This window comes from Hevea brasiliensis, chromosome 7 (genome assembly GCF_030052815.1).
Source record: "Hevea brasiliensis isolate MT/VB/25A 57/8 chromosome 7, ASM3005281v1, whole genome shotgun sequence".
In the NCBI taxonomy this organism is placed as follows: Eukaryota; Viridiplantae; Streptophyta; class Magnoliopsida; order Malpighiales; family Euphorbiaceae; genus Hevea; species Hevea brasiliensis.
Genome location: NC_079499.1, coordinates 5,173,128 through 5,194,491, shown reverse-complemented (window position 1 = coordinate 5,194,491; position 21,364 = coordinate 5,173,128). Strand labels below are relative to the sequence as shown.

Below are 21,364 nucleotides of genomic sequence, written 5' to 3'. Positions count from 1 at the left end.
CCTGGTATATTTCACTATTTCGGTGACCGGTGTCGGTCCGGACAATTAAGGGGATTAGAACCATACTTAAGATAACTAGATAAGCCTTGACACAAATAATTAGTAATTGCCAATTAGTTAAGTATAAATAAGAAAAATAGAACATAAGAAGTTAAACGAGCCGAGAGTCACAGCGATGGGTGACATTCTCGGGAACGACTGCGAAGTTGATTTAAAGTCAAATTTCTAACCGTAAAATGTGACGCTGCGGTCCTTAGAACCATTACGAACACAGTGGAAAAGAGAAAATCACGAAAAAGAATTGTTAAGCCAGTCAAATAATTAGGTCAGGGAGCCGGAAGAAATATTGAATTATTTGCAAATCGGGTTGAACCAGCGAGGGGCAATTTGGTCAATTGACCCTGAGAGCTGACTCCTGACCTAACTGTCAAATAAAATCGGAGAAAAGAAAATTTTGGAGTCAGGAATTAAATTAAAGAACTAATAGAAAAATAAATGAGAAAAAAAATGAAAAAGTGAAGAAAGATGACATCATGCATGATGCCATAAAGATTATAATTAATAAATTTAATTAAAGTGATTTGTGGTCTTCCTAAGACATAAAAAAAGGAAAAGAAAAGAAAAAAAAAAAAAAAAACACAAAAGTCTTCTTCAAGCAGTCACTCTCCCTCTCCCTCACATCTCCATTTTTAAACCTCCATTAAAGCTTGCACTCAAGCTTGAATTTCCTCACTTAACCTAAATATTTTCCATAAACACCCCATCAAAGCTTGTTACCTCAACCTAAGAAGAAGATTGAAAGAGCAAAGAAAAAGAAAAAGAAGAGAATTGAAGAATTGGACATTAAAGATTGAGGTTAGTGATTTAAGTTGCAAAATTAGTTTATTAGTTGTGTTTATAACTTAATTAACTTAGAAATAAACTTAAAATGAAATGAAATAAATTGTTGAAGGACCAAACTGAAATTTCGACCAGCATGTGTATGGGGGTATTATTGCATGGTTTGATTGATTTGGATGGGTATATGAACCTCAATTAGTTAAATGATTATGGTTAAAGGCATTGAATTGGTTAAATGCAATAATTAGTGTGAATTAGGGTTTTGGACATTTAGGGTTTAGAGACAAAAATATGAGAAATTGGTAAATGATGTCTTTGACCTAGTTTGATGTGAAAAATAGTCATTTGTGACCAAATGAAGTGTGTTAGAAGTGGTTGAACCAAAAGCAAATTCGGATTCAATGTGGTCATGTTGCTGGCAGCAGGACCAAGGTCCCTTTGAGGGACCAAAACTGAAAATTTACAAGTCCAATTGGTATGAGACTAATTGGGAATGAAAATAGACACTAAATGACACAATTTTCATTTAGGAACCATGCCCAAAAAGTGACCAAAACCTAGTGAATAAATGGACTCAATCCGGAAAATCTCAGTCTGCCCTATACAAACTGACCAAATGAACATTGTTTATTCATTTGGCCATAACTTGAGCTAGGCTAGTCTAAATGACCTGAAATTTTACCAGTGGACAGATGAGATATAGACCTAAAACTTTCATGAGAAACACAAACCCAAATTATGCCATTAACCAAGTCATTTGGCCACCCAATGTTGGAGACCTAAAACTGCTAGAACCAAAATTTGTCCAGAAAATCTGGGTTAAGTTCAATCCAGCAGCCATGGTTCAAATGGCTATAACTTGAGTTACAGAACTCCAATTGGAATGATTCAAAAAGGAGAATAAACTTAAGACAATAGGGAACATTTTCTATGAAGAAACCATAGCCCAATTCTAACAGAAAAATGACCAATAGAACAATGCAACCTAAGACACCAAAACTGAAAATTGACAATTTTGCCTAAAAGACTTAGAATTTGAGTAAATGACCAAAACCAACAAGTTTGGTAACCAAAATGTGGTATATGGGTGAAGTTGGAATTCCCATACCTATTAAGCCTTAGAAAGTCAACAAATTGACTTGAATAGTGTAATAAATAGTAACCCTGACATACAAATTTTAAAGAACGTCAAGTTTAGCAGATATAAGCTAGATAAAAGTGAATTTGAATTTATTTTTGGATTATACTAAGTTATAGTACTGAAACACTGCGAAACTGTGTGTTTCAGCTGAAAAAGACTTGGAAGGTCTGAGAGACTGAGTCAAGGCCTAGAGGCGACTCACATCAGGTTTGTGCACAATAAACCTTATTTGAGTATTCTGCCATTGAAAAATTGATTTGGTATGATTAATGAAAATTTGGTGTTACTCATGAATTGTGTTGCCACTTTGTGAATGAAACTATGACTTTGGAAATCTATTGGATTTCTCATGAATTATTTGAATAAAATGTTTGAAATAGATTTTTTATTCACACTTAGCATGACAGTGCCTTATTATTCCTCCTCCATTCATGGGGTGAGATTGATTATTTTTCCTCCCTCTCTGGTTTACCAGTTGAGGTTGTAGATCGGATGAGTACTCATTAGCTAGCTAACCACCTCCCTCATTGATTTCGATTAGTGGGGTTGTAGATTGCTTTGTCGTGGTGTACAACACGGCATTGATCGAAAATTTTATGTCATGGCTTAAATTATGTATGAATTGGCAACACTGTATTTATTAAATTATTTAACCCAAAAATTTTGCTGTAATGAGTTTTGATAATTGGTGAAATATAATTGTGCAACATTTAAATTGTGTTTTGTCAACGAATGATTTATGTACTGCATTTTAATTTTTATTGTGCACCACTGAGTATTTTTATACTTAGCTATAGCTTATTTTGCTGTCACAGATAAGAGCAAGGAGAAAGCAGCAGAGTGAGCTGCTACTGATATTGAGGACTACACTGATCTTTTTGTACGGGTATTGTTTTATACCCTTGTAGTTAATTTTGATGTAAGCATAGTAATGTTTTATGTATCAACGTAAAGTTGAGCAATTGTATTATAAACTGTAATAATATTATTTTTGAATTTTCTTCTGTAAATTAATATTTGTATTTGTGAATTTCATGCCATATGCACTGTGGATGGAGTTATGAAATATTTTGAATTGATAAAATTTTGGGTTGAATTGTGGAATGAATTGAATTGTGTTGACTTGAGTTTATTTGGAGGTTGGGAGTTATAGAAAATTATTGGAAGTGTTTTTCTTAGGTATTTGAAGAACTGTTTTCTCAAAATACAGACGACACTCTGCCAAAATTTTTATAAAATTTACGAAAAAAATAAAAGCGCACAAAAATTTTTATTAGTTTTTAAGCTTTGAATAAATGATTTTAATTTCTACTAAAACGCTCACCACTTCTAAAATGTAAGAAAATTATTTTAAAATCCCTTGTAGTGTACTTAATGAATTATCGCTAGGTGAAGTTCAGTAGTTCATTAGGTATTCTACGGGATCATGTCATGCCTTACAGAGGGATAAGATGTGACAGTCCTAGTGCCAGTTCGGCCCATAGGTTGGGTCGTGACAATGAGCGTACCAAGCTAGTGTAAAAATATATCACTTCGTCTAATAGCATCAACCGTAAGAATGCAAAGGGTAGAAAAGGAATTTCAACTTTTTAATAGTTGATAATTACTGGAACCAATGGCAGGTGGAAGGAAGTATTTTCCTTTTACCTTCTCTTACTTTCTAGCCCCAATACCATGGCCAATTCCAATCTCCCATTTTTCCTTCCTGTCGTTTCCTTTCCCCTCATCATTCCTTCCTTCCAACAGTAAGAAATGATTGGATTACTAGTGTTCAAAAGAGAAAATGTCAACACACTCGACAGTCTCTTAGGAAGAATATCAGATGGGGTGGGTTCTCAATTGATATTTGGATTCTTGAAGCACTCTCCCTCTCTCTCTATCGCTCTCTCTCTCTCTGCAGGTATCAAAGTGGGGGCAGTTCTTGGTCGGCAGAAATGGGAGAGAAAAGAGGTATCAATATCACCATCACCCTGCAGCCAGTCTAATGTATTTGCACTTTGTATGAGAAAGCTCGACGTGTCGTCCAGATGATATGGTTAATGTTGCAAGTCGCAAATGGGATAACCTTGTTTTTAATGCCAAACTGTCAGTGAATGGTTAATCATTGGAAAGACACCTCACCCAGATAGCAGCCCACTGTCCTGTCCCCATTCAATTGACACATTCATGATTTAAATAAAATTAATTAAAAAACTATATAAAAAGCCCATCTCTTGATCTTTTTCACTTGCAACTCAAAATTTACTTGGCCCTTGGCTGGTAGATCTGGCTGGAGCTTAGAGTACTTGCAAACAAAATATTTATAAGCATTCAACAGGGTATTAGATTTGAGAGAAAAAGGAGCTCAGCTCATGTATAAATTGTATATTTGTTGTAACTCAACCTTGTGGTTCACTAAAAAATTGATTTTCTGTCAAAGTTCAAATCACAGCATCGCTGTCACGGTCCAAAGAGTTTCAATAACCCATGTTGCCCATGCCATTGCTGGCTAGGGCATCCTTCTCATCCTTGGGAAGTTCAGCTACAATGGCCTCAGTTGTAGTCATCAAAGAGGAGACACTGCATGACCAGTAATAATTAGATGGTCCTTGCTTTAGGGAATGAAATTAAACTTCTGAAAATAATAGCATTCTCGTGTAGGATTTCTTGCATTTACCTTGCAGCATCTACCAAGGCTGTTCTAATGACTTTCAATGGATCAATGATTCCTGACTTCACCATATCAACATATTCACCTGATACCAAAAAAAAAAAAAAGAATAACAAAATTAAAATCAACAAAATCATGTTATTTATTAGAATTTGCCATTGTTAAACAAGAAAATGGCAAACCTTTGGCTGCATCATATCCAAGGTCAGGATTGTCCTGCTCCAAAAGCTTGCCAACAACAACTGCCCCCTCTACTCCTGCATTGGAAGCAATGGTGTGTACAGGCATCTGCAGACACACATAAGCTTAACACATTCAGAATATATTTTTGAAATACGTCCACTGAAGTAGACTTGCTGCAAATCTATAAATATATCACCTCATGCTGTGAGAGAGAGATTATAGATTAGAGCAAATACAAACTATATGAGCAAAAGCAATGAATAGATTAATCACTTCCATGCTACAAATCCCAATACTTCCCCTCTCCTCCTCTCCCCTTCCCCACCCCACCCACCCCCCCCCCCCCCCACCCCTCCTTTTTCCCCCAAAAAAACACAAAAAAGATGGAATTGTTATGTGACTGATTTGTGCTTGCTATTGATCTTAATTATATAAATTCCAAAAGGATAAAGATCCATAAAATTGAAGCTTGTGTATTTTGACTAGAACAAAGGTTGAAACCTTGAGAGCATTCTGAATAATCTGGACACCAATCTTCTGGTCAAAGTTCGCAGTTTGCAACTTGTCCAGCTCTTTAGAAGCATACAGAAGTGCAACACCACCACCTACACACATAAAAGGTCTTCATTTACTATTTCATGTCCTTAGAAAGAGACAGACAAAACACTTGAACTTTGTCCTACCAGGTACAATGCCTTCCTCCACAGCAGCCTTGGTAGCATTCAGAGCATCATTAACTCTGTCCTTCTTCTCACCAACTTCAGCTTCACTAGCCCCACCGATCTACAAGAAAACAAATTTACAATAAAGCTTGCAAAATATGGTACTTGGTTTTGTGAAAATAAAACCAACCTTCAAAACTGCAACACCACCAGAAAGCTTAGCAAGTCGCTCTTGCAACTTTTCCTTATCATAATCAGAAGTGCTCAATTCGATTGCAGATCTCAACTGTCACAATAATTGTGTGTCAAATCAATTATCAGCAAATATAATTGAAGCCTGACAAAGTATGATTATCTTGTGTTGAAGGAGCAATGCAAACCTGTTCACATCTTTCTTCAATGGCTTTTTTGTCACCAAACCCATCAAGAACAATTGTGTCATCCTTTGATACTGTAACCTACAATTCGGAGCAAGTGGAAGTCAGCCATAAAATAAAAACTATGTTGACAAAAGAAAGGGATTTAATCCTGTTTCTCTCCTTCCTTTTCTTTGATTGGGGGTCATTACATTGAAGAGACTCCTCTTAAGTGAAGGTGTCGATACTCGTCTTAAGTGAAGGTGTCGCTACCAACCAGGCTAAAAACCTTAAATTGTCAACTTCAAAGCTTCTGCTTCACATATTTTACAAAGACGAGTAAAACATACCTTTTTGCATGAACCCAGCACTTCTACTCCAGCCTTCTCAAGGTCCATACCAAGCTCTTCAGTTATAACCTATATGGGTCATAAGTCACATAAAAATGCAGAGTAATTGGGCAATATGTTAAACGAGTCAACGACCTACCTCGCCCCCTGTGAGAATGGCAAGGTCTTGCATGCTGGCCTTCCTATTTTCTCCAAATCCTGGTGCTTTTATGGCACAGACCTTAAACCAATTCAAAACCCAATGCCATGAGTAACCAGCCAAATGTTATCTTTTTCTTCAATATGGATATAACTTCTTTAACATGAATACACATAAGAATACCTTGATTCCAGCACGAAGCTTGTTCAGAATGAGAGTTGCTAGTGCTTCACTTTCCACGTCTTCAGCAACAATCAGCAAAGGCCTTTGCCTCTAACAAACATAAGAAATTATCCAATAAATTGAAGTCAATATATTGGTCCAATAATCAAATAAAATAATAAACAAATTTTCATTATCCACTTATATGGCCAACTAACCTTCAAGGACAATTCCAAAACCTTGACTATAGCATTTAAATTTGAGATCTTCTTCTCATGAATTAAAATGAGAGGATCTTCTAGTTCCTGTCAATACACATAGAGATGCCATGTGACATCAAAACGGTAGTCACAGGTTAAAATATGAATATCATAAGAAGAAACAACTCATACTCAAATTAAGAAGTTCTTACACATTTTTGGTTTTTTGTATTGGTGATAAAATAAGGAGATATGTAGCCTCTGTCCAGCTTCATTCCTTCAACGACCTCTAACTCATTGTACAATGTTTTCCCATCCTTAAATGGTTTTGAGAGAAACAAAGTTAATATGTTGATGGGAATGAAACAAACACTCGTTTCAAAAAAAAAAAAAAAAAAAAAAAAAGAATGCCCAAGCAACATCCATTAAGAGCAATGGGGATGCAGAAGCCAAACAAAAAAACAAAAATGTGCAGCAAAGGTCCACAAATAAGGAACAGAAATTCCTAATAGTAAAAGCATCCAAGGAATTACAAGTAGGGGAAGAATGGAAGAATTTCAAAAGCGCCTTACAGAGATGGTAATGACACCCTCTTTGCCAACTTTCTCCATTGCCTTGGCTATCAGCTCACCGATCTCTCTTTCTCCATTTGCTGATATTGTTCCAACCTTTTTAGAAAGGTCATGTGAGTAGCATGGTTAATTAAATTCAATATAAATATATACAATACTACAAATTCACTAAATATTATCTGAACAGCAATCCATGTCAACTTTGCTTTCATTTTTAACAAGTCAATCTCTCAAATTGACATTTCTGAACCAATTTAAGAATCAAATACAGCAAAGCCAACCTGTGCTATTTCTTCAGATGTGCTAATCATCCTTGCTCTGCTCTTCAAGTTTGTCATAACCGCATCAACTGCCATTGAAATCCCACGTCTTAGGTCCATGGCATTCATTCCAGCTGCCACAGATTTGCATCCTTCAACAAATATGGCACGGGTGAGGACTGTTGCACATGTGGTACCTGCAAAAATGTATAAAAATTTAATAACAGGAAATACCCAATCACCATACAGTTCAACCATTAACCTTGAGGGCGCAATAAAGCTGATCCATTTTTAGTATGAGCATTTTCTTTGAATACATGAGCATGAAAGCACGCAAATTGTATCATTGTCGAAAAACATATCAACTGCACTAACAGGTGGCCTTAAAATTGACAATAGAAATACAATACATTATAATTTAACATATAAAATCCTCACCATCGCCTGCCACATCATTTGTAGCATTTGCAACCTGCTTTACAAGGCTAGCCCCTATGTTCTTGACTCTGTCTTGGAATTCAATGCTCTTTGCTACAGTGACACCATCTTTTGTCACTTTAGGGGCTCCCCAACTTTGTTCCAAAACAACATTGCGCCCCTGTGGTGAAGTTGAATACAAAAATATGAAGTCAAATGTCTGAACTACACAAAAGTTAATTGAAGTACAAGGATTTGAAATTCCCCCTCCAGAAACACCCAAAAAAAAAGCCAAATTGATTATGTTCCTAAAAAAGGGGAGAGAAAAGGAAAGAAAGAAAGAAATTATATAAGCAACTCAGAGGAATTAAACTAAACACAACAGTAGCTCAATCAGAAAATTTCTTGTTAAATTCCTGCAACTGTGCGCCCCCCATATAATACTAATCAATAACACCACGAACAAACAAAACTAATCAATCAATGAGCAAGACAACTACTCACTTTAGGTCCCATAGTCACTTTAACAGCATCAGCAAGATCCTCAACACCTTTAAGCATCAAAGCGCGAGCTTCAACGCCAAATTTAATGTCTTTGGCCGCATAATTTCTGCTCCAAGTCAACCTACCACCAATCTAAAGAAAAGAGAAAAGAAAAGAAATGACATTCAATTTAGAAAAGAAAAAAGTCACTTTGCCATTAAACACAATTAGATCACAAGCAAATGAGACAGAGTAGAAACATATTCAAAATCACCTGCTGGGTACTGTTCTTAGCCAACCTAGAAAATAAAAGGACAAAAATTTACAAAAAAAATGAGAAGGCCCCAGATTTGAAAACAATCAAAAGAAGCTATTTTTGCCATAAACACAGAGAGGCTAGTTACCTGGCTTTGGAGGCGAGGCCAGAGATAAACCTATACATGGCTGTGGAGTAACAAAGGTAACTTCGAGAGCTCGAAAAGAGAATGTGCCAGGGTTTCTGGAATGTTCAGAAAGAGGGAAGAGATAATGTTGTAGACGAAAGAGTTTGAGAAGGAGAAAGTTTTAGGGTTTAGGGTTTTGTGAAGCTGAAGCACAAGGAATCCGTGTGGAATATTGGTGATGCCCCTCCTGATCATTGGGCTTCCACTTACGTGCCGCTGGGCTTCATGGGCTCAATTCGGCACCGTTTCATCTTCAATTTTTTTCCTTCCTCTCCTTTGCAATGAATTTTCCTTACTCCAGGTTGACATATAATTGAGGACCAAACTGTGATTAATAATGTTTGAATTGATATAGCATAGCTTCAATTTCTTGTACAAAATGATCGCTGGCTTTGGTCCAGTGGCAAGGGCACAATAAACCTAGGGCCACGTCCCCAGTTCGATACCCCTCTCCCATTGTCGCCATCGGCCAAAAAAAAAAAAAAAATTTCTGGTCTAGAATTGATAGCAAAGTGCCCCTCTACACTCCCTCTCTTTAACGACTTTTAAAACAAATCTGAATTTAGGGAGGAATTGTTCTCACCTCCCTCCCTCCTCATCTTCTTTTTCATTTCTTCGGTTAGCATCTTTCCTTCTCTTATCTCTCATTCCCTCTTTCTTTCTCTTCTTTTTCATTTTCCTTCACCTTCTAGTTTTTTTTTTTAAGTCCTATCAGCGTTTTGCCAATTTCATTTTGGGACTTTTGCCCTTTAGTCTCCTTAATAGCTTGTTAAGAGGAAGTTTTTGGAGGTAAGATAAAGATTTTTAATGTATTAATATTGTTTGGGAGGATGTTTTTCTGAAGGAAGTAAGGTTAAGTTTTAAAACCTTTAAAAGCCTATTTTTTTCAACCTACTAATAGTGAGTTGAAAAGGTTTTGATACTGTACTTTCTATTACCTTTATTTTAAAAAACATCCGTCACTCCATTCAAACACACTATAAAGAGCTATTTGTGCTTGAAAAAAGAAGATATGTCAAATCTTGCAAAGTTTTGGACTGATCTACTCAATAGTCAAGCTAGCTTCATGGTAACCGGTGATTCTTTGACATTAAAAATGCTTAGACTACTAATCTACAAATGGTTTTAGAAATTTAAAGTTTGATTTGGCCTGCTCGGAGATCAGCAAGACTTTTATATGTCTCATCCAACCTGTGCTCAACCTCGTATCCATCTTGATTTTCCTGTCTATTTTTAGTCGGCTCACTGTCAATTTTTTTTTTCTTCAAACAATGTCAACGTCGAGTATATAAAAGTGTGCTAGAAATCAATTTGTTTAGAGCTTTGATGTGCCTTAGTTGGATTTCTATTTATGTACTATCTTTGCTTAGTTTGAATGAAATTGGTTTTCTAATAAAAAATTTCTATACAAAATGTTTATCTATGCTTTCATTAGTTTTTTTTTTTTCAATTTGATTTTAATTGAGACTCTAACTCTAGATTTACAGTTTTAAGGACGATTTTAGCATTACTGAACTATAGAATATTAGTTACCCTTTACGAGGAAGCACAAAAAAAAATATCATGTAGTTTTGTGTTCTTAATATCAAAGATATATGTTTTTTTCGCTGTTATCACTTAAGTGACAAAACACGTAACAATGTTAAAAATGCTGATCGGGTCTTGTTAAATTGAAATTTAAAAATTTTAGTAATTAAAAAAAATTATTATTTAGTATCTTCATTTTAATAAAATCAACTATTAGCATCTATATTTTAAAAAATATATTATTTAATTCATGTATTTTGCTTCTATTAAACTGTTTGGTCTATCCATCAGTTTTTTTATTAATTAATAGATTTTAATTATAGTCAAATTACTATTTAGTCTCTCTATTTTAGTGATACTAATTAGTTATTCCCTATGTTTTGGAAAACATGTTAATTAGTTCTATAATTTAGTTTCGCTAACTTTTTATGTAACACCTCTAATTTTTAATTTAATTATTTTATGGGTAACTATCAATATTTTATTTTATTTAAATTTTACGAAAATTATTTGAAATTTTTCGAATTTTTAGAAAACGGGTTCAATTTTTCGAAAATATAAAACTTTGGTGATTTTTAAACATTAATTTAAAGATCACGTGGCAAAACTAAAAATATATTTATACCGTACAAATTTTTTTGAGTTTTATAGAATTTTTTCAGAATTTTTGGGCCTCATTTTTTATCCCAATACAGAGTAAAAATTCAATTTTTAGGTATTCTGAATCGAACTGATCAAATCAAACTGAACTAAAACGGATCGTTGAATCGAACCGATCCCTTCTTCTTTTTTTTTTCCTTATCGTTTCTTCTCTCGCCAACGCCATTTTCTTCCTCCCGTTTCTCTCTCCTCCCTCTCCCTCCGCGCTGACCACCGGACCCCCACCTCTCCCTGCGCCGTCACCGACCTCCTCCGCCCTTCCCCAGCCGTCGGCAGGCTTCCAGGCCACCGAAAAATCGCAACAAACTCCTCCCCGCGCACGCGCGTTGCTTTGACTTCCCAGACTGATTTCGGCCAATTCGGCCACCAATCGGACTGTATCTTGTTCCAAAACACATCTACACCTGAGAGCTTTCCATAGACACTAAGAATATAAAAATTCATTAAGTAGTTTGTCCAATTTTTGCTCAGGAAGTTTTAGCCCATTTTGACTTTTGGGCTAGATTTCTCGAAAATCGTAAACCCCACCAAAAATCTGAGAGTATAGGAGTGCTCCACTCATCGAGAGCTTCACGGCAATACCTATTTCAAATTTTTCTGATACCGTTTTTCGGTGAGTCCCACAAAACTTCACAGTATTTTTTCGAGCATTAAATGAGTTTAGAAAATTCCGTAAAAATTATATACTAACCTCCGTGTTGTGGGCTTCGCGTAGATACATTCAATTCATGGAAATTCAACGATTGCTAGGATCTGCAATTTCGGGCCGGGCAGGTAGACTACCATGAAAGCTTCAGAATCAGGTTGAGAGTATAGGTTATCCCACCATTTTTAGACATCCCGGACACATCTCCAGGGTCGGAATTGGCATAGGTAAACCCGAACCCTCATTTTTCTTAATTTCTAGTGACTGATTTTGATTAAAAATCTATAAAATATTCGTGGTAGGTTAGAAAAATATAATTCTTTTTGCATTAGCTTAATAATATTGCTGAGGACCGTGGGGCAAAGTTTTAGAATTTATAGAGCTCATTTGGGTAGTTTTTGCAAAAGGGGTCATTATAAGGAATAAATTATAATTTTCTAAATTATGGGTGTTGACTGTTTGGGTGGGCCCAGGAGGGGCCATGTGATGCAATTGAGTTGTGGATGTGTGACTTGTGGATATAGAAGTACATTTTGAGTTCTTTTATAAGTTGGGTAGGTCTTAGGTATACGGGAGACTCTGCCGGATTTTTGGCATGACTTAGAGTGTCTTTGGTCTTTTTCAAACTTGTATTGAGTCAAATATATTAAATAATTACAATAAAATTTGTTAGGTGAGCCGAGACAGCCTTCCTCCTTTGCCCAGCCACCGCAGTGACCTCGGTTTAAGTCTGTGAGTAAAATATTAATTTTAATTATAATTTCAATATTATTAAATGATCAAGCATGCTCATGCATCGCTTATAAATATGTATCTATATAGTTAAACACTAGACACGTTTTATAATACATTCTTAATTGATGAAATGCCATGGTTGTTGTTTATGATAATTTGGAGCAATATGCATGCATTGGCGTGCGTGTGGTGTGTGGTATTGGATATGGATAGGAGGAGTAGACATGGCTTGAGAGACACTTGCTGGGACTCGGTCCTTTATGGATAAGTCAGGGTAGGCACGTCTTGAGAGACACTCGCTGGCCCCCGCATTTGGTTTATTAAATGAAAGTTCGGCTTAAGAGATACTCGCTGGTAGAGGTTGGATTAAGAGAGCTGTATAGAGGATCAGCTCCCATATATGTACTATTTGAACAGTATTGGGTGTGTGAGTGCTCTAAATTACCTTTTTACTGTATGATGTGATTTGTAAGAAATTTATGATGATGTTGCATTCCACTCCTTAGGATGCATTAGCTTTAGATAGCTATAGAACTTGTGGTTAAAATTAGTATTTTACTCTCTGAGTCGAACACTCACTCCTGTTCATCTTATTTTTCTAGGCTACAAGAGGATTACTTATTGTGACTAACTTGCTTTTCTTCTTCGCAAGTCAATTAGTAATATCTAATGTATTTTGTACAATTTAGTCAAATTTTAGATTTCGCATGTGTTAGGAGTATTTTAATCAATTTGGGACTGTAATATAATATTGTGTTGAATTTGTAAGAATATTATATGCATGCATGACTGGATTGGATGAGGGAGCTGAGCTACCATTGGATTTTATGATATTATGAGTATGTGGAGAGTGAGCTGAGCTCCCCAAATTATTATATATTGTGTTTACAGGTCGGGCCTAAGTAGTTTGTGCTTAGCCGGTCCCAAGCCCGGATAAAGGAGGAGGGTTGCGGTAGGTGACAACCAGTGTAAAAATTTCGTCACACCCTATGATATGGATTCAAAAGAGTTGCTCAAACTATCGGGGAATTAAACTAATGAGCCATACTATGAAGTTGTGGGAGAGAGTTCTGGAGCATCGACTACGTCATGATACTTCTATCTCTCTCAATCAATTTGGTTTCATGCCCGGTCGTTCAACTATGGAAGCGATCTTTCTCATTAGAAGCTTGATGGAGAAATATAGAGATGTGAAGAAAGATCTACACATGGTTTTTATTGATTTGGAGAAGGCTTATGATAGTGTTCCAAGAGAAGTCTTATGGAATGTGTTAGAACAAAAGAGGGTATCTATTAGGTACATACAAGTATTGAAAGATATGTATGAAGGAGCAACTACTATTGTGCACACAGTGGGAGGGGACAAAAGAGATTTTCCGATCTCAATTGGATTACACCAAGGATCAGCCATAAGCCCTTACCTTTTTACATTAGTTTTAGATGAACTGACGAAACATATACAAGAGAGTATTCCTTGGTGCATGATGTTTGCGGATGATATTGTTCTGATAGATGAGACACGAGAAGGAATCAATAGGAAGCTAGAACTTTGGAGAAGTACTCTAGAGTCAAAGGGTTTTAAGTTAAGTAGAACGAAGACAGAATACATGCATTGCAAGTTCAGTGAAGGCCAAACTGGTGATAGGGAAGGAGTTAGTTTGAATGGAGTGGTACTGTCCCAAAGTAATCACTTTAAATATCTAGGCTCAGTCCTTCAAGTAGATGGGGGATGTGAGGAGGATGTTAGTCATAGGATTAAAGCCGGATGGTTGAAGTGGAGACGTGCCACGGGAGTTTTATGTGATCGTAAGATTCCCAATAAATTAAAAGAAAAATTTTACCCGTCTGACCATACATTGGCTATGTTATATGGTAGTGAGTGTTGGGCACTGAAAGAGTCATATGCATCTAAGATAAGAGTTGTAGAGATGAGAATGTTAAGGTGGATGAGTGGCCATACTAGACTAGATAAAGTCCGTAATGAAAGTATTAGAGAAAAGGTAGGAGTGGTGCCAATTGAAGATAAGTTGAGAGAAGGGAGATTAAGGTGGTTTGGTCATTTGAAGCGTAGACATACGGAGGCTCCAGTTAGACAAGTAGAGCACATTAGGTTAGAGGATAGAAAGAAAAAAAGGGGTAGACCTAAATTGACTTGGAGGAGAGTAGTACAACATGACTTAGAAGCATTACACATTTCTGAGGATTTAACCCAAAATCGTTCAGAGTGGAAAAAGCGAATTCATGTAGCCGACCCCAAATTTTTGGGATAAAGGCTTAGTTGAGTTGAGTTGTGTTTACAGGTCGGGCGAGTCAAAAACTCCTCATTGTATGGTCCATTTTATGGTCGGACTCTGTCCGGTTAAATTCTTGAAATTGGGCCCAAATGGGCCTTAGGATTGGGTTGAGGAATGGTTAGGCTTACTACGGGTTGAGGGGACTTTAGGCTGGCCTAGGTCCTAGTGCCGGTCCGGCCCATAGGTTGGGTCGTGACAAATGTGGTATAAGAACTTAGGCTCCAGATTCATAGGGAGTATATGTCCAAAGTTTTGGGAAGAGTCTAATAGGAGTCACATGCAGAGAATAGGGTCCCCATTCGTCCTTGCATTGTCATCTTTGCTTCTAGTTTCTGCTTTATATAATTATGTGTAAATATGAGTCTATAGAGCTATGTAATATGCCATTTTGAATTTTTATGGGCTAATGCTATTGAATTTCAGGAAAATGCGTAGAAATAGAAGAGTTATCATTGCACCAGAACAGGATGTGCCAGACGAGGTATTGACACAAGATGAGGCGCCTGCCTCGAGGAGGTGGGGTAGGAGACCTAAAGCTGCTCAAGTAGAAGAGCAGCCGCCACCAGTTCAGAAATAGTCTTTTGTGGCCCAGGATCCCATGGACCCAATGGCAACTACCCTAGCCAGATTACAGAGAACCATCGATATGATGGCACAATATATGGTCCACCCTCCACAACAGCTGCAGCCCACTGCACCAAGAGGGGAACCTTACAAACAAATAATTAATTTCAAGAAGTTGATGCCTGGTACTTATGACGTGTTAGATGATGCCTATCGATTTTTGGACTCCTATTATATCACACTTTACCCCTCTATAAGACATAATATGATCCCGTGGTATACCTAATGAATTACTGATTTTGTTTACCGATAATCCATTAAATATACTATAAGGGATTTTTAAACAATTTTCTTACTTTTTGAAAGTGGAGAGCACTTCTAGTAAGTATTAAAAATATTTAATTGAAGTTTAAAAGTTAGGTAAAATTTTTTACCATTTTTATTTTTCTGCAAATTTTGAAAAAATTTCGGCAGAGTGCTGGCAGTAATTGAGAAAAATAAAAAATTTTAACCTGTAGAAAGCACTTCCAAATATTTCACTTCATCAAAATCAACCACCATCATAACTCAAATCAACACAATTTTCCCCAAACTCCACAATTCAAAGCAATTCTCAATTCAAATATCTTCAAAAATAATGCTAAATAATTTCATTCGCATTCCATTAAAGAAAAATTAATTTACATTTATCAGTATAAATTTACAGTAGAAAATCTAAAAATAATATTATTACAATTTCTATACAAATTGCTCAGGACCAATTTACAATGTACATACAGTCATTTATATCAAAATAAATATATGCAATAAGGGTATAATGTAATACCCGACAAAAGATCCAAAGGTAGTACTATGATCCTCAGTAGCTCACCCGGCTACTTTACTAGTCTCTCTACCTGCAACAGCAATAAAAAGCTATCACTGAGTACAATGACTCAGTGGTGCATAATATACTAAAAATACTCCTTTATGCATAATTAAATCACAAATATCCAATTATAATGATGAAGTCAGTAAATATATACAAAACACAATTTTAAATTTTCATCAAAGAATTTTCATTTCAAAAGTCACAAAATAAACTTTATAAGAACACACAGTCATATCATGCCATCAATATAGTGTTCATCTCAATAGCCAGATGCTTATGAGGCATACCAAGGCTAGCTAGCTCAAACTATGGGTACCCATTCAAATTTCTTTCTCTACTGACACACATCTCAACACTTCAGCCAGAGAAGAAATTCAAAACTATTTCCTCCCACTAGTCATGCTAATGAGGCATTCAGATATATGGTCATGATACTGTGGTTTCAAAACTATCTTAACAATTTGCTAAACATTTATTTGCAATTCATCACATACCACTAAAATTTCCAACAATTTAGGTCAAAAGCATATTGTTCCATTAAATCACAATTTCCAATACAAATAAGTCACAATTTATTCATTCAAAATAATTTGCTAAAGAAAATTTACAGAAAAATTCTATGTTGTGCACAAACCTCATGCGAGTCACCTTTAGGCCTTGACTCGATGTTTCTTTTCCTTTTTCCGTATTCTTCTCAACTGAAACACACAATTTACAGTGTTTCAGTATCACAAGTTATAATAAATCCAATAAATAAATTCATGTCTACTTAATTCTAATCTTAATATGCTTAAAATCATGTTATTAAAAATTTGCATTTCAGGGTTACTATTCATAGCACTATTCAAGTCAAAATGTTGACTTTTTCATGCTTAATAGATATGTAAATTCCAATTACACCCACATACCACATTTTGGGTGCCTAATTTGTTAGTTTTTGTTACCCCTTTAATTTTTTAGGTCTCCTAATGACAATTTCAAATTTTCAGTTTTTGTGCCATGTTTTGCACTGTTCTATTAGTCTGGTTACTGTGAGAATTTGACTAAGTGTCCTTCATCAAAGTTGTTCCTTATTGTCTTATCTTTAATTCTTTTTTTGAATCACTCCATTTGGAGTTTTGTAGGCCAAGATATAGCCATTTGAATAAGGCTAGCCGGATTGGTGTTACCCAGAATTTCTGGGCACCTAATTGGTTTTGGCAGTTTTGGACCACTAACTTTGGGTGACAATTTCACTTGGTTATGGGTAGAATTTGGGTTGGTTTTCTCCATAAAAGTTGTAGTTCTATGTCATAACTTTCCAATGCCACAAAAATCATTTCATTTGGACCTACCTAGACCAAGTTATGGCTAAATGAATAAATACTATTTATTTGGTTATTTTTGTACAATGGCAGTGCACATTACCCTGATTTGACCTAATTGTTCACTATCTAAATGTCATTTTCTGGGCATGGTTTCTAAAATGAAAAACGTGTCATTATGTTTCTACTTTCATTCTCAATTGGCCTCATACCAATTGGATTCGTAAAATTTTAGTTTTGGTCTCTGAAAAGGACCTAGGTCAAGCTGCCAGATTGGGACCCTAACCAATCCGAATTGCTTTTCAATTTTACCAATTCCAACACATCACAAATGGCCCCAATTAACCATTTATAACCTCAATTAAGGTCATTTGCATCAATTGACCATTTCCTTCAATTTTTCCCCTAATTTCAAGAGGCTTAAAGAACCCTAATTCCTCAATTGTGTAATCTAATGAAATTAAAGTGCATAGATTATTTACATGCTTAATTTAACTAAATTAACACTTTAATTCCATCAAATTCATGCAATTCCATTTCCCCTTATTGCTGGCTGAATTTTCCATTTAGTCCTCCATAATGGTTTTTGTTTGAATTTAAGTTAAATTCTAAGTTAACTTAACTAAAAACATAGAAATTAAACAATAAAATTTAAGTTTACTTACTAACCTCAACTTTGATTTCTAATTCTCCAAATCTTCACTTTTCTTCCTTACTTTGTTTCTTCAATCTCCTTATCTACTTGCCAAAGTAGGGTTTATGGGGAAATTTTGAGGAAATTAGGGTTAATTTATGGAATTGAAAACTTGGATCAAGCTTTAATGGTGGTTTTCATGGAAGTTTGAGAGAGAATTGGAGAGAGAGGGACGGCACAAATTGAGGAAGATGAAGCAATTTTTATTTCTTTTAATTTTATATGTTTTTATGTTAATTTGACTTAGTCAAAAATTTAAGGAAATCAAAAATTTATTTTGACATCATAGATGATGTCATCAAAGTGATGTAAGAATTCCTTTTCTTTTCTTTTTCCTTTTCTTTTTTTTCATAGTTCTTTAATTTAATTCTCTATTCTGAAATTTTCATTTCTCCGATTTTATTGAACAGTTAGGTCATTAGTTACCTCTAGGGGTAAATTGACCAAATTACCCCTTACCGGATTGATTCGATTTGCAAATAATTTGGTATTTCTTTCGAAGTCCTGACCTAATTATTTGACCTACTTATCAATTCTTTTCTGTGATATTCTCTTTTCCACTAGGTTCGCAATAGTCCTTAGGACTGCGGCGTCACATTTTCTGGTTCAAAAGTAGGGTTAGGACTGACCTCGTAGTCATTTCTCGGTAAGGTCACCCATCGCTGTGACTTCCGGCTCATTTAACCTTTTATATTCTGTTTTTTTTTTCTATTTGTACTTAACTATCTGGCAATCACTATTTATTTTCATTCAGGGTTTTTCTAATTGTCTTAAATGTGGTTCTAATCTTCTTAATTGTCCAGACTGACACCGATCACCAGAACAATAAAATATATCAGGCTATGCATATATGGATGTTGCAATTCTCTCCCCCTTAAAATAAATTTCGTCTCGAAATTTTACTTGGTATCAATCTCTGAACAGCTGTGGGTGTTGTCTCCTCATGTTCTCCTCTCGTTCCCAAGTAGCTTCTTGTCCTGAATTATGGTTCCACAACACTTTAACCAATGGTATCTGCTTGTTCCGTAGCTGCTTCACCTCATATTCCAGAATATCTATGGGTTCTTCCTCATATGTGAGGTCTGGATTTACTTCAATCTCTTCTACTGGTAGTACATGAGATGGGTCTGATCTATACCTCCTCAACATGGACACATGGAAGACATTATGTTTCTCTAGCTCTGGGGGTAGTGCTAAACGATATGCCAAAGGACCCACTTTTTCCAGAACCTCATATGGCCTGATGATACGAGGACTCAGTTTCCCGTTTCTGCCAAATCTCATAATTTTTTTCTAAGGGGAAACCTTGAGGAATACTTTATCACCCACTGCATATTCAATATCCCTTCTCTTCAAATCAATATAGGACTTCTGACAGTCTGATGTAGCCTTAAGTCGATCTCTGATCAGCCTGATCTTTTCCTCTGTCTGCTGAACAATTTCTAGTCCAATCATCTTTCTTTCACCTACTTCATCCTAGCATAGGAGAGTTCTGCACTTTCTGCCATACAAAGCTTCATATGGAGGCATCCTAATGCTTGATTGCTAGCTATTGTTATAAGCGAACTCAATCAAAGGCAATTGTGTATCCCAGCTGCCCTCAAACTTAATCACATAAGCCCGTAGCATATCCTCCAATATCTAAATTACCCTCTCAGACTAGCCATCTGTCTGTGGGTGGAATGCCGTGCTGAAGTTCAATCTAGTTCCTAGGGCTCTCTGAAGACAACCCAAAAATCTAGAAGTGAATCTAGGATCTCTGTCAGATACAATCGATACTAGCACTCCATGTAACCTTAAAACCTCATCTATGTACAATTTGGCCAATCTCTCCAGGCTATAGTCCATCCAGACTGGCAGAAAATGAGCAGACTTGGTCAGTCTATTAATTATAACCCATACTACATCATGGTTCTTCTGTGTCCTCAAAAGTCCCATCACAAAATCCATAGTTATTCGTTCTTATTTCCACTCAAGTACTGATAATGGATGTAGTAAACAAGCTAGTACTTGATGCTCTGCCTTCACTTGCTGACAAGTTAGGCATTTGGAGACAAAATCAGCTACATCCCTTTTTATACCCATCCACCAGTAATACTCCTTTAATCCTTTGTACATCTTAGTGCCACTAGGGTACATAACAAAAGGAGACTCATGTGCTTCCTTTATAATGATCTGTCTCAAGTTAACATCATTAGGAACGCACATTCTGCCCTGGTGTAGCAGTAAACCATCATCTCTCATAGAGAATTCAGTTTTCTTGCCTTGCCAGACTTCTTCCAGTAGTTTCTGATATCTTTCATCATTCTGAGCAGCCATTCTGATCTAATCAATCAACACTGGCTGTACATGCCATGCAACTACTGTCTGCCCCTTATCATTAATCTCTAAGCTGGCATGTAATGCTCTCAACTCATGTACCATGGGCAAAGGAGAAATTTGTAGACTTGCCATAGTCTTGCGATTTAAGGCGTCAGCCATCACATTAGCTTTTCCTGGCTGATAGTCTATCAGACAATCATAATCTTTAATCAGCTCTAACCATCTCCTCTGTCTCAAATTCAACTCTTTATAGGTGCCCAGATACTTCAAACTCTTATGATCTGTGTAGATGTAGCACTTTTCCATATACAAATAGTGTCTACAGATCTTAAGAGCAAATACAATAGCTATAAGCTCCAAGACATGTGTCGGATAATTCCTCTCATGCGGTTTTAGCTGGCGTGATACATATGCAATAACATTTCGATCTTGTATCAGTACACAACCTAACCCATTGTGAGAAGCATCACTATAAACTGTGTATTCTTTACCCGGGGTAGGTAAAGTCAGGACTGGAGCTTCTGTCAAACATCTCTTCAGTTCATCAAAACTCTGCTGGCATTTATCCGTCCACTAAAATTTCATATCTTTCTGAAGTAGCTTGGTTAGTGGAGAAGCCAACATAAAGAAACCCTTCACAAATCGACAGTAGTATCCAGCTAAATCCAGAAAACTGTGAATTTCTATGACATTCCTGGGTGGCTTCCAATAAAGGATACCTTCAATCTTGCTGGAATCTACCTTAATGCCTTTTACCGATACTATGTGCCCTAAAAAAGATATTTCCTTTAGCCAAAATTCACACATGGACAATTTTACATATAGCTATTTCTCCTTTAAAGTTTATAGCACAATTCGCAGTTGTTTATCATGCTCCTCTGCACTCCTT

The 21,364-nt window shown here is 36.1% G+C and overlaps 1 protein-coding gene across 1 annotated transcript; it reads right to left on the bottom strand.

The window, feature by feature from the left end:
• Positions 1–4,280: 4,280 nt before the first annotated feature.
• Positions 4,281–9,046, bottom strand: LOC110643392 (chaperonin CPN60-2, mitochondrial). Its single transcript, XM_058149858.1, has 18 exons — positions 8,820–9,046; positions 8,690–8,714; positions 8,437–8,568; positions 7,954–8,113; positions 7,537–7,712; positions 7,256–7,351; positions 6,896–7,000; positions 6,702–6,788; positions 6,505–6,594; positions 6,322–6,402; positions 6,183–6,251; positions 5,857–5,934; positions 5,667–5,762; positions 5,498–5,597; positions 5,316–5,419; positions 4,814–4,919; positions 4,638–4,716; positions 4,281–4,540 (listed from the first exon to the last, which is right to left on the bottom strand). The coding sequence occupies exons 1-18, from the start codon at positions 8,855–8,857 to the stop codon at positions 4,438–4,440; spliced, it is 1,725 nt and encodes a 574-aa protein (XP_058005841.1). The 5' UTR covers positions 8,858–9,046; the 3' UTR covers positions 4,281–4,437.
• Between the last annotated feature and the right edge of the window lie 12,318 nt (positions 9,047–21,364).